The sequence below is a fragment of the Salmo salar genome, chromosome 02 (genome assembly GCF_965601325.2).
Source record: "Salmo salar chromosome 02, fSalSal1, whole genome shotgun sequence".
NCBI lineage: Eukaryota > Metazoa > Chordata > Actinopteri > Salmoniformes > Salmonidae > Salmo > Salmo salar.
The window spans coordinates 14,977,501-14,991,979 of NC_138292.1; the positions used below are offsets into that span (position 1 = coordinate 14,977,501).

Consider the following 14,479-nt stretch of genomic DNA (forward strand, 5'->3'; position numbering starts at 1 on the left):
GTTTTTCAGTCTCTCGGTCCCAGCTTTGATGCACCTGTACTGACCTCGCCTTCTGGATGATAACGGGGTGAACAGGCAGTGGCTCGGGTGGTTGATGTCCTTGATTATCTTTTTGGCCTTCCTGTGACATCGGGTGCCATAGGTGTCCTGGAGGGCGGGTAGTTTGCCCCCGGTAATGCGTTGGGCAGACCGCACCACCCTCTGGAGAGCCTTGCGGTTGCGGGCGGTGCAGTTGCCATACCAATCGTTGATACAGCCCGACTGGATGCTTTCAATTGTGCATCTGTAAAAGTTTGTGAGGGTTTTAGGTGACAAGACACATATCTTTAGCCTCCTCGGGTTGAAGAGGCTCTGTTGCGCCTTCTTCACCACACTGTCTGTGTGAGTGGTCCATTTCAGTTTGTCAATGATGTGTACGCCAAGGAACTTGAAGCTTTCCACATTCTCCACTGCGGTCCCGTCGATGTAGATAGGGGGGTGCACCCTCTGCTGTTTCCTGAAGTCCATGATCATCTCCTTTGTTTTGTTGACTTTGAGTGTGAGGTTGTTTTCCAGGCACCACACTCCCATAGTCCACACCTCCTCCTTGTAGGCTGTCTAGTCACCGTTGGTAATTAAGCCTACTAGTGTTGTGTTGTCTACAAACTTGATGATTGAGTTGGATGCGTGCTTGACCACGCAGTCATGGGTGAACAGGGAGTACAGGAGGGGACTGAGCACGCACTCACCCTTGTTGAGGATCAGCGGAGTGGAGGTGATGTCTCCTACCTTCACCACCTGGGGGCGGCCTGTCAGGAGGTCCAGGACCCAGTTGCACAGGACGGGTTTCAGACCCAGGGCCTCAAGCTTAATGACGAGCTTGGAGAGTACTATGGTGTTGAATGCTGAGCTGTAGTCAATAAACATAATTCTTACATAGGTATTCCTCTTGTCCAGATTGGATAGGGCAGTGTGCAGAGTGATGGCGTTTGCATCATCTGTGGATCTATTGGGGCGGTAAGCAAATTGAAGTGGCTCTAGGGTGGTAGGTAGGTAAGGTAGAGGTGATATGATCCTTGACTAGTCTCTCAAAGCACTTCGTGATGACAGAGGTGAGTGTTATGGGGCGATAGTCATTAAGTTCAGTTACCTTTGCTGTGCTTTAGACAGACAGACAGACAGACAGACAGACAGACAGACAGACAGACAGACAGACAGACAGACAGACAGACAGACAGACAGACAGACAGACAGACAGACAGACAGACAGACAGACAGACAGACAGACAGACAGACAGACAGACAGACAGACAGACAGACAGACAGACAGACAGACAGACAGACAGACAGACAGACAGACAGACAGAGAAAGCTAGAGAGAGAGGGAGAGAGAGAATGCTAGAGAGAGAGAGGGAGCTAAGTGACAGAGAGGGGCCTTACCATGATGAAGGACTTGCTCACTGTGCTGCCCTGTTTGAGCAGTGGTTTGGTGAGCTTCCTCTGGGACACAATCTGTTTGGAGAGAGATAAGAGGTGAGACTCCCCTGACTCGATGCCTCACATCAACAACACAGCAACTCAGGAGAACCAGAGGGGAAAACTGGGACGAGGGAATCACCGGCACAGTAAAAAATAAAGAAATAAAAAAATGAAGAGTTTTACACAAATGTCTGAAGTAAGAGAGGGTGTGGTTGTATAGGGTGAGGTTGGGGAGTTCTGAAGATAAGTTTTGCCATAAACACATGCTGGAAAGATGCCATAAAATAATTGGATGCTGTGAGGCTTTCCACATTATGCAAGTAAGATGCAATATGAGAGTCTTTGTAAAGGTTCAAAGCACTCTCAGTAAATAGTCAATGCTGGAACGGTTGCATGGTACAGTAGGCCTATTGGATGATTTTGAGAATAAAATATGAAGTAAAACTGTAAAAATACAGTAAAACCCCTTGGTGAATCCTATTCACAATATAAGGTGTTTCTAAATTATGCCTCTTATTTGCATTGAGATGTACCCACAGTCCCACCGTCTCCTTGTAGACACAACAGAGTGGAACAAAATGAACAGCTCATCCATATGAAGATCTCCCAGGAGTTAGAGGGAAAAGACAGAGAGAGAGAGAAGGGGGAGAGAGGGAGACAGAGAGTGATACTTTGAAACTTGGATCAAACTCACACTAAATATTGGAATTCATAACACATGAAATGAGTTTCTGGAGAATTCCTCAGTACAACTAGATGAAGATAGCAGGGCCTATGAACCATGTGTCAGCAGTGGTGGGGAAGAATCATTTGCTGTTGGCATAGACACACAATAATACCAGAGAAAGGCTCAGAAGGCTCAAACATTCCAGGCCCGCTGGCGTACCGGACGCCAACTGTTTCAGCCGACAGCTGCATGTAGCAAAACACTCTTAATGAAAGTCTGGGGGATTATTTCATTACGTGCCTTTTCATTATTTGCACGCGGCATGTCATTTTACTGGAGGCTGACTGTATGCAAACATTACAGAGAGAGAGAGCTCCCTTTTGCAGGTGAAAAGGGTTGATATAAAAACACGCTACACTGCCCGACCAACTGCCACTAAACCAGTTAACTCGCTTGTTTTTTACGTTACAGGAAATGACCCGTGCAGAGAGGGAGGGTGAGAGGGAGGTGTTGTCTTTCTTGAGTAAACAGTCTCACTGGGTCTACTAAAAAGCCTCTGCTAACTACTTTTAATGGTCTCTAAGTTCTGCTCGGTCCAGCATTAGCACGTAGCACTTAGCATTGTGTCAGAGATAGCGTGTCGGAGTTAGTGTGGCGTTGCCGTGAGAACACACCTGTCCCAGTGTGCACTCCATGGCCCCCAGAAAGTCAGCCTCCTTGATGCCGTTGTGATTGCTGCTGATGTCATAGAGCTCGTAACGTAGCCGCTGTACCTCCTCAAAGTAGAAGTCCACGGTGAAGACTTTAGAAAAGGTGGGGCTTATAGAGCTACGGATAACCTCTGTCCTGTCAACCTGCAGAGGAGAGAGAGAGAGAGAGAGAGAGAGAGAATGAGAGAGAGAGAGAGAGAGAGAGAGAGAGAGAGAGAGAGAGAGAGAATGAGTGTGTGCCCAGTGGGTTTATTCCATTGGAGGCTCCTCACAGGAGGAAGGGGAAGACCATCATCCTCATTGAATTTCAGAAATAAATAAAATAGTGAAACATCTAAAAGGTTATCACTTTAAGATAAAACTAAACTAAATATATTCACGTCACCAAATAATTGATTAAAATACACTGTTTTGCAATGAAGGTCTACAGTAGCCACAACAGCACTCTGTAGGGTAGCACCATGGTGTAGACCGAGGACAGCTAGCTTCCGTCCTCCTTTGTATACATTGACTCCAATACAAAACCTAGGAGGCTCCTGGTTCTCACCCCCTTCTATAGAGTTATACAGTTTTAATGACAATTTCCGGAGAATGTCCTCTAACCTATTAGAGCTCTTGCAGCATTAACTTCTCACCCTCCCTCTCTAAAATCCAAGATGGCGTAGCAGTGGGATGTCTGTTTTGATTGTCTTGTCCTGTCATTTGTATATATCGTTTTTATTTTCGTATATATTTTTAACATTTTCAATCTCATTTTCCATCTACGGACTGAACATACTCTCCTGCAACCCGCCTCACCCAATGTGGTATGGATCTGCTATTTTTTACACTTTAGAACAGGAACCCCTTCAGGAGCTAGCCAGCTAACTAGCTACTAGCTAGCAGTCAGTTAGCCACTGCTAGCGGTCATCACCGTTAACTCGGACTGCCAGCCTCAATCCGGTCAACTCCTGCCAGCCTGCACAGCGCGATATCTACCCAGAGCATATCGGACTGCTTTTCCCTACCACATCTCCGGATTCCTACCTCAAGCTCCGAACCTTTACTCCGGATCATCTCAGCTAGCAAGCTGCCATCCGAGGGGCTACTCCTGGCTAACATCTTTGTCCCGAAGCAAGCACCAGTTAGCCTGGAGCTAGCCTCGAACCTTGCCCATCTCCCGGCTAGCCAAAGAGATCCTCTACATCACAAGAGGGGGCTGCAGGGCCTGGGTTAATTAATTCCTGGCTTCAATTACCTCTTTTGCCAATTGGCCTGGACCGTTTGCTGCCGACATGGAACCCCGCCAATCCATCACGACTGGTCTACCTACGTAACCGAGGGGGTTTCAACAGGCTCTCACGTTGTGACGTCCCCCTGAGGCCCATCTGCTAGCCTGCTGCTATCCCTGGCATGCTAGCTGTCTGAATCGCCGTGCCTCCAGCTTGCCTAGCTACTCACTGGACCCTATGATCACTTGGCTACACATGCCTCTCCCTAATGTCAATATGCCATGTCTATTGATGTTTTGGTGAGTATTTTTTGTCTTATTTCACTGTAGAGCCTCCAGCCCTGCTCAATATGCCTTAGCTAGCCCTTATGTTCCATCCCCACACATGCGGAGACCGCAAATGGCTTAAATGGTGCCTCTAGAGACAAAACCTCTCTCATCATCATTCAATTCCAAGGCTTACCTCCACTGTACTCACATCCTACTCTGTACATCATGCCTTGAATATATTCTTCTGCGCCCAGAAACCTGCTCCTTTTACTCGCTATTCCGAACGCACTAGACGACAAGTTCTTTTAGCCTTTAGCCGTATTCTTATCCTACTCCTTCTCTGTTCCTCTGGTGATGTAGAGGTTAACCCAGGCCCTGCAGCCCCCAGCATCACACCCATTCCCCAGGCGCTCTCATTTGTTGACTTATGTAACCGTAAAAGCATTGGTTTCACGCATGTTAATGTTAGAAGCCTCCTCCCTAAGTTTGTTTTACTCACTGCTTTAGCACACTCCTCCAACCCGGATGTCCTAGCCATGTCTGAATCCTGGCTTTGGAAGGCCCCCAAAAATCCTGACATTTCCATCCCAAACTATAATATTTCCCGACAAGATAGAAATGCCAAAGGGGCAGAGTTGCAATCTACTGCAGAGATAGCCTACAGAGTTCTGTCATACTATCCAGGTCTGTGCCCAAACAATTTGAGCTTCTACTTTTAAAAATCCACATTTCCAGAAACAAGTCTCTCATCGTTGCCGCTTGTTATAGACCCCCCTCAGCCCCCAGCTGTGCCCTGGACACCATATGTGATTTGATCGCCCCCCATCTATCTTCAGAGTTTGTACTGTTAGGTGACCTAAACTGGGACATGCTGAACACCCCGGCCGTCCTACAATCTAAGCTAGATGCCCTCAATCTCACACAAATTATTAAGGAACCTACCAGGTACAACCCTAAATCCGTAAACATGGGCACCCTCTTAGATATCATCCTAACCAACCTACCCTCCAAATACACCTCTGCTGTCTTCAACCAGGATCTCAGCAATCACTGCCTCATTGCCTGCATGCGTAATTGGTCCTCGGTCAAACAACCACCCCTCATCACTATCAAACACTCCCTAAAACACTTCTGCGAGAAGGCCTTTCTAATCAACCTGGCCCGGGTATTGGATATTGACCTCATCCCCTCAGTAGAGGATGCCTGGTTGCTCTTCAAAAGTGCGTTCCTCTACATCTTAAATAAGCATGCCCCATTCAAATAATGTAGAACTAAGAACAGATATACAGTGGGGCAAAAAAGTATTTAGTCAGCCACCAATTGTGCAAGTTCTCCCACTTAAAAAGATGAGAGAGGCCTGTCACTTCCATCATAGCTACACGTCAACTATGACAGACAAAATGAGAAAAAAAATCCAGAAAATCACATTGTAGGATTTTTTATGAATTTATTTGCAAATTACGGTGGAAAATAAGTATTTGGTCACCTACAAACAAGCAAGATTTCTGGCTCTCACAGACCTGTAACTTCTTCTTTAGGAGGCTCCTCTGTCCTCCACTTGTTACCTGTATTAATGGCACCTGTTTGAACTTGTTATCAGTATAAAAGACACCTGTCCACAACCTCAAACAGTCACACTCCAAACTCCACTATGGCCAAGACCAAAGAGCTGTCAAAGGACACCAGAAACAAAATTGTAGACCTGCACCAGGCTGGGAAGACTGAATCTGCAATAGGTAAGCAGCTTGGTTTGAAGAAATCAACTGTGGGAGAAATTATTAGGAAATGGAAGACATACAAGACCACTGATAATCTCCCTCGATCTGGGGCTCCATGCAAGATCTCACCCCGTGGGGTCAAAATGATCACAAGAACAGTGAGCAAAAATCCCAGAGCCACACGGGGGGAACTAATGAATGACCTGCAGAGAGCTGGGACCAAAGTAACAAAGCATACCATCAGTAACACACTACGCCGCCAGGGACTCAAATCCTGCAGTGCCAGACGTGTCCCCCTGGTTAAGCCAGTACATGTCCAGGCCCGTCTGAAGTTTGCTAGAGAGCATTTGGAAGATCCAGAAGAGGATTGGGAGAATGTCATATGGTCAGATGAAACCAAAATAGAACTTTTTGGTAAAAACTCAACTCGTCGTGTTTGGAGGACAAAGAATGCTGAGTTGCATCCAAAGAACACCATACCTACTGTGAAGCATGGGGGTGGAAACATCATGCTTTGGGGCTGTTTTTCTGCAAAGAGGGACCAGGACGACTGATCCGTGTAAAGAAAAGAATGAATGGGGCCATGTATCATGAGATTTTGAGTGAAAACCTCCTTCCATCAGCAAGGGCATTGAAGATGAAACGTGGCTGGGTCTTTCAGCATGACAATGATCCCAAACACACCGCCCCCGGGCAACGAAGGAGTGGCGTCGTAAGAAGCATTTCAAGGTCCTGGAGTGGCCTAGCCAGTCTCCAGATCTCAACCCCATAGAAACTCTTTGGAGGGAGTTGAAAGTCCGTGTTGCCCAGCGACAGCCCCAAAACATCACTGCTCTAGAGGAGATCTGCATGGAGGAATGGGCCAAAATACCAGCAACAGTGTGTGAAAACCTTGTGAAGACTTACAGAAAACGTTTGACCTGTGTCATTGCCAACAAAGGGTATATAACAAAGTATTGAGATAAACTTTTGTTATTGACCAAATACTTATTTTCCACCATCATTTGCAAATAAATTCATTAAAAATCCTACAATGTGATTTTCTGGATTTTTTTCTCATCTTTTTAAGTGGGAGAACTTGCACATATGGTGGCTGACTAAATACTTTTTTGCCCCACTGTAGCCCTTGGTTCACCCTAGACTTGACTGCCCTTGACCAGCACAAAAACATCCTGTGTCATTCTGCATTAGCATCGAATAGCCCCTGCGATATGCAACTTTTCAGGCTAGTCAGTAACCAATATACAGTGAGGGAAAAAAGTATTTGATCCCATGCTGATTTTGTACGTTTGCCCACTGACAAAGAAAGGATCAGTCTATAATATTATTGGTAGGTTTATTTGAACAGTGAGAGACAGAATAACAACAAAAAAATCCAGAAAAACGCATGTCAAAAATGTTATAAATTGATTTGCATTTTAATGAGGGAAATAAGTATTTGACCCCCTCTCAATCTGAAAGATTTCTGGCTCCCAGGTGTCTTTTATACAGGTAACGAGCTGAGATTATGAGCACACTCTTAAAGGGAGATCAGATTCCAAACTCTCCACCATGGCCAAGACCAAAGAGCTCTCCAAGGATGTCAGGGACAAGATTGTAGACCTACACAAGGCTGGAATGGGCTACAAGACCATCGCCAAGCAGCTTGGTGAGAAGGTGACAACAGTTGGTGCGATTATTCGCAAATGGAAGAAACACAAAAGAACTGTCAATCTCCCTTGGCCTGGGGTTCCATGCAAGATCTCACCTCGTGGAGTTGCAATGATCATGAGAACGGTGAGGAATCAGCCCAGAACTACACGGGAGGATCTTGTCAATGATCTAAAGGCAGCTGGGACCACAGTCACCAAGAAAACAATTGGTAACACACTACGCCGTGAAGGACTGAAATCCTGCAGCGCTCGCAAGGTCTCCCTGCTCAAGAAAGCCCATATACATGCCCGTCTGAAGTTTGCCTATGAACATCTAAATGATTCAGAGGACAACTGGGTGAAAGTGTTGTGGTCAGATGAGACCAAAATTGAGCTCTTTGGCATCAAATCAACTCACCGTGTTTGGAGGAGGAGGAATGCTGCCTATGACTCCAAGAACACCATCCCCACCGTCAAACATGGAGGTGGAAACATTATGCTTTGGGGGTGTTTTTCTGCTAAGGGGACAGGACAACTTCACCGCATCAAAGGGACGATGGACGGGGCCATGTACCGTCAAATCTTGGGTGAGAACCTCCTTCCCTCAGCCAGGGGATTGAAAATGGGTCGGTCGTGGATGGGTATTCCAGCATGACAATGACCCAAAACACACGGCCAAGGCAACAAAGGAGTGGCTCAAGAAGAAGCACATTAACGTCCTGGAGTGGCCTAGCCAGTCTCCAGACCTTAATCCCATAGAAAATCTGTGGAGGGAGCTGAAGGTTCGAGTTGCCAAACGTCAGCCTCGAAACCTTAATGGAGAAGATCTGCAAAGAGGAGTGGGACAAAGTCCCTCCTGAGATGTGTGCAAACCTGGTGGCCAACTACAAGAAACGTCTGACCTCAGTGATTGCCAACAATGGTCTTGCCACCAAGTACTAAGTAATGTTTTGCAGAGGGGTCAAATACTTATTTCCCTCATTAAAATGCAAATCAATTTATAACATTTTTTACATGCGTTTTTCAGGGTTTCTTTGTTGTTATTCTGTCTCTCACTGTTCAAATAAACCTACCATTAAAATGATAGACTGATAATTTCTTTGTCAGTGGTCAAACATACAAAATCAGCAGGGGATCAAATACTTTTTTCCCTCACTGTACTCAGTCAGTTAGGAAAGCTAAGGCAAGCTTTTTCAAACAGAAATTTGCTTCCTGTAGCACTAATTCCAAAACGTTTTGGGACACTGTAAAGTCCATGGAGAATAAGAGCACCTTCTCCCAGCTGCCCACTACTCTGAGGCTAGGAAACACTGTCACCACCGATAAAACGATAATTGATCATTTCAACAAGCATTTTTCCACGGCTGGCCATGCTTTCCACCTGGCTACCCCTACCCCGGCCAACATCGCAGCACCCCCTGCAGCAACTTGTCCACAACCCCCCCCCCCCCCCCCCCCCCCACTTCTCATTTACCAAAATCCAGACAGCTGATGTTCTGAAAGAACTGCAAAATCTGGATCCCTACAAATCAGCTGGGCTAGACAATCTGGACCCTCTCTTTCTAAAATAATCCGCCGCCGAAATTGTTGCAACCACTATTACTAGCCTGTTCATCCTCTCTTTTGCATCCTCTGAGATCCCCAAAGATTGGAAAGCTGCCCTCCCTTCTTCAAAGGGGGAGACACTCTAGACCCAAACTGTTATAGACCTATATCCATCCTGCCCTGCCTTTCTAAAATCTTCGAAAGTCAAGTTAATAAACAGATCACCGACCATTTCGAATCCCACCGTACCTTCTCCAACATGCAATCTGGTTTCCGAGCTGGTCATGGGATGCACCTCAGCCACGCTCAAGGTCCTAAACGATATCATAACCGCCATCGATAAAAGACAGTACTGTGCAGCCTTCTTCATTGACCTGGCCAAGGCTTTCGACTCTGTCAATCACCGCATTCGTATCGGCAGACTCAATAGCCTTGGTTTCTCAAATGACTGCCACGCCTGGTTCACTAACTACTTCTCAGATAGAGTTCAGTGTGTCAAATCGGAGGGCCTGTTGTACGGACCTCTGGCAGTCTCTATGGGGGTACCACAGGGTTCAATTCTTGGGCTGACTCTTTTCTCTCTATATATCAATGATGTCGCTCTTGCTGTTGGTGATTCTTTGATCCACCTCTACGCAGACAACACCATTCTGTATACATCTGGCCCTTCTTTGGACACTGTGCTAACAAACCTCCAAACGAGCTTCAATGCCATACAACTCTCCTTTCGTGGCCTCCAACTGCTTTTAAATGCTAGTAAAACTAAGTGCATGCTCTCTCAGATGCCCGCACCCCCCGCCCGACCAGCATCACTACTCTGAACGGTTCTGACCTAGAATATGTGGACAACTACAAATACCTAGGTGTCTGGTTAGACTGTAAACTCTCCTTCCAGACTCACATTAATCCAATCCAAAATTAAATCTAGAATCAGCTTTCTTTTTCGCAAACAAAGCCTCCTTCACTCATGCTGCCAAACATACCCTCTTAAAACTGACTGTCCTACCGATCCTTGACTTCGGCGATGTCATTTACAAAATAGCCCCCAACACTCTACTCAGAAATCTGGATGTAGTCTATCACAGTGCCATCCGTTTTATCACCAAAGCACCTGTACGCTCTCGTTGGTTGGCCCTCGCTTCATACCCGTCGCCAAACCCACTGGCTCCAGGTCATCTATAAGTCTTTGCTAGGTAAAGCCCCGCCTTATCTCAGCTCACTGGTCACCATAGCAGCACCCACCCATAGCACGCGCTCCAGCAGGTATATTGCACTGGTCATCCCCAAAGCCAACACTTCCTTTGGCCACCTTTCCATCCAGTTCTCTGCTGCCAATGACTGGAACGAATTGCAAAAATCTCTGAAGCTGGAGTCTTATATCTCCCTCTCTAACTTTAAGCATCAGCTGTCTGAGCAGCTTACCGATCACTGCACCTTTACACAGCCAATCTGTAAATAGTACACCCGACTACCTCATCCCCATTTTATTACTTACCCTCTTGCTTTTGTTTACCCCAGTATCTCTACTTGCACATCACCATCTGCACATCTATCACTCCAGTATTAATGCTAAATTGTAATTTTTTTCGCCTCTAGGGCCTATTTATTTCCTACCTCCCTACTCTTCTACATTTGCACACACTGTTCATATATTTTTCTATTTTTATTTTCTTTTGTGTTATTAACTGTATGTTTGTTTATGTGTAGATCTGTGTTGTTGTTTTTGTCACACTGCTTTGCTTTATCTTGGCCAGGTCGCAGTTGTAAATGAGAACTTGTTCTCAACTGGCCTACCTGGTTAAATAAAGGTGAAATAAAATAAAAATAAATAAATAAACTGACATGTTGTCCACCCAATCAAAGGATCAGAGAATGAATCTAGTTCTGAAAGCATAAGCTAAAGCTAGCTAGCACTGCAGTGCATAAGAATGTGTTCATTAGTTGACTTAAAGAGAAAGACAATAGTTGAACAGTTACGAATAAATGTATTTCTTCAAAAATGAAGGAGAAGCAAGAGAGAGAGAGAGCAAGAAAGAGAGAGAGAGAGTAAACTATATTTCGTATTTCTTTTAACGTTCACTTTCACTTACTTAGCTAACAAATGCAGCTGGCTAGTTTAACCTACTCAAACACCCGGCTCAAACAGAGAGGGATGCTATGTTACCTAGCTGGCTATGGTTTTCCAATACTGGAACTCTTCCAAGTCAAGGTAAGCTTTTAGTTTAATGAATTTATTTCCACCGGGGCTCGCCGGTGTAACTGCTAAACTGTTTGCTAACTGTACACTGTACAGCATGATTGCAGCAGGTTTACTAATGCATTCATTTTCTACTAGCTATGTTGACTTGACATTTGCTAAATTGGTGATAACGATGTAGGCTGTGTGTAGCGGTTATAATATGAAGGTTTAGTTTGGAATGGTTTTTTCGCCCTAGTCACAGACAGCTCATGTGTTGTGCACTGAAGTCCACAAGCAAAGGGAAAATGTAAGAGAAGGAGAGAGCGTAGATGTGAGAAGGAATTATCCAGCGATCAAAATGACTGTTCCTAGGCCGTCATTGAAAATAAGAATTTGTTCCTAACTGACCTGCCTAGCTAAATAAAGGTAGAATAAATAAATATGGCTGCTATGGAAGTGAAATGTGTTTGTGTCCGATCAGTGCTATATTAATTCTGTTGAAAAAAACGGAAGCAAATGGAACAAAATGGGGATAAACATACTTGAATCTGTCCAAAAGAAACTCTTGTTTGCAACTGTTGGACTAATTACAACCCCCTAGATCAGCTAGATGAACTCAAGAGTGTGCAAGGAGGTATTTAATGTGTCTCTGTCTGTCATCCAATTATTCAAATTTCTTGCGACCTTTGCACCTACATTGAAAACTTCAATTCATAGGCTAGGTTGTAGCAACCTCATGATGGGTATGGGGATAATTAGAGTATCATGCAGTAGCCTAAACCTATCGCTGTTACATTGAGCTACGTGAATGGAATATGAATGACAGGCGGCAGGTAGCCTAGTGGTTAGAGCGTTGGACTAGTAACCGAAAGGTTGCAAGATCAAATCCCCGAGCTGACAAAGTAAAAAATCTGTCATTTTACCCCTGAACAAGGCAGTTAACTCACTGTTCCTAGGCTGTCATTGAAAATAAGAATTTGTTCTTAACTGACTTGCATAGTTAAAATAAAATCCAATATGCTACAATAGAAATAAGGCCATGCTCATAAAAAAATATTTTGTCCTCCCTCATCTTAAATGGCACCGACCGCCACTGGTATATTCTGATAGTTTGTCTGAGGGGGGAGGGACACAATGTATTACAATGCAGAAATATTGATATTTCAATGTTGCATTTGTTTTGGTTCAGCAATTTAGCTTCAGGCAGGCTTTAATTGGCTGCTGGGAGGTCTTTCTTGGCAGTGCCATCTGGCTGTTAAGTAGAAGTATTGAGATCTAGTGCCAGACTAACACACCTAACAGGCAGTAAGACAGAGAACAATAGAAGAACCTAACAGGCAGTAAGACAGAGAACAATAGAAGGACCTAACAGGCAGTAAGACAGAGAACAATAGAAGGACCTAACAGGCAGTAAGACAGAGAACAATAGAAGGACCTAACAGGCAGTAAGACAGAGAACAATAGAAGGACCTAACAGGCAGTAAGACAGAGAACAATAGAAGGACCTAACAGGCAGTAAGACAGACAACAATAGAAGGACCTAACAGGCAGTAAGACAGAGAACAATAGAATCCTAACAGGCAGTAAGACAGAGAACAATAGAAGGACCTAACAGGCAGTAAGACAGACAACAATAGAAGGATCTAGCAGGCAGTAAGACAGACAACAATAGAAGGATCTATAGTAGAAAAACAGACAGAGAGCAAGCTGTTACTCAGGGAGAAATGCACTTGAATTGAATCTCAACCATATTTGTCTGTTTTGTGAAACCCCCAGACAAGGAATCCCTCTGGTGCTACTCAGTTTACATTGATCTGGGTTCATGTGTCCAAAATGGTAGCTGTGATGGTATCAGTCTGTTTCTGGGTGTCAGACTGAACTTAAATCAGCATTTTACTGGATTCGTGATGGCCATTTAAAAAAAAGTGTCACTCGATTGTGTTGCCCTTTCAGTTTTATATCATAAGGGATCAATGCTGTGTTCATACTATAAATAATATCTGCCAACATTGGGTCCCTTGCTCTGTTTTCAAGCTTCATTGTGTTATGTCTCACATCATGTGGTCCCTGATGGTGGAATACAGCGGCAACACCGTATAGTCATCTGTCATTTATCTGTTTTGTCCTGTGCCATTTTCATGGGCCAGCTTGTGTCAGAGTACAGGTAGTCTCTTGTAAGAGCCATGTGTCTCCTATAGAAGGGAATCTAGAGGTCTGACATGTGGCACAAGTCTAGAGTAAAGGCCACCCTCTGTGTTCTATATCCTCCCAACAATAGAAAGGAAATGTTTTTTTGTTGTTGAACATTTAATAAACACATTTTCTAAAGGGCCCACTTTTGCACTCCATCTCTCCCTGAGAGCAGAGTGAGTGAGTGAGTGAGTGAGTGAGTGAGTGAGTGAGTGAGTGAGTGAGTGAGTGAGTGAGTGAGTGAGTGAGTGAGTGAGTGAGTGAGTGAGTGAGTGAGTGAGTGAGTCTCTCTCTCTCTCTCTCTCTCTCTCTCTCTCTCTCTCTCTCTCTCTCTCTCTCTCTCTCTCTCTCTCTCTCTCTCTCTCTCTCTCTCTCTCCTCTCTCTCTCTCTCTCTCTCTCTCGTGAAAAGGTTGTGGAAAACATTCTGACTCCACAGTGCCATGATGTACACCTGTTATCAGAACTTCATCCAACATACCGACGGGGAGATCTAGTCTGTTGAGTCTGTTGAACATCTGGTTGATTCTTCCAGATTCTGCTCCAGGTGTTTGGTTAAGTTAATAGTGCTCCGTTTATAAGGCTGTTGCATTCATATTCTCTATGGCTGAGTCACAGAGGAGGGAACAAACCTTGTAGCAACAGGTCCATTATGCAGGTCAGGAAGAAGATACAAGAGAGACCAATAGGACAAAGCCTCTGGGTTGAAAGCCAGAAGATTAATGAAGAAGTATATGAACGTAGCATTAAAAAGATTGCACTTCTATCTTTTTACTTACACCCTCTAGACCAAAGGAAAAGAGAGGAAAGGAGATTGAACATGATTAGATAACAGAGGAAAGGTGGAGAGGAGAGAGGAAGAGAGGAGAGATGAGAGGCGAGATGAGAGGAGAGATGAGGAGA

General features: G+C 44.8%; 1 protein-coding gene across 2 annotated transcripts in view; it reads right to left on the bottom strand.

The window, feature by feature from the left end:
- LOC106574097 (copine-4) overlaps positions 1-14,479 on the bottom strand; it is a 104,922-nt gene that overhangs the window by 54,916 nt on the left and 35,527 nt on the right. For both annotated transcript variants that reach the window (XM_082960117.1, XM_082960115.1), the window contains exons 3-4: positions 2,800-2,979; positions 1,420-1,491 (exon numbers count right to left, since the gene is read on the bottom strand). In XM_082960117.1, coding sequence (XP_082816243.1) covers positions 1,420-1,491; positions 2,800-2,979 — 252 coding nt within the window. The remainder of the gene's footprint in view (positions 1-1,419; positions 1,492-2,799; positions 2,980-14,479) is intronic.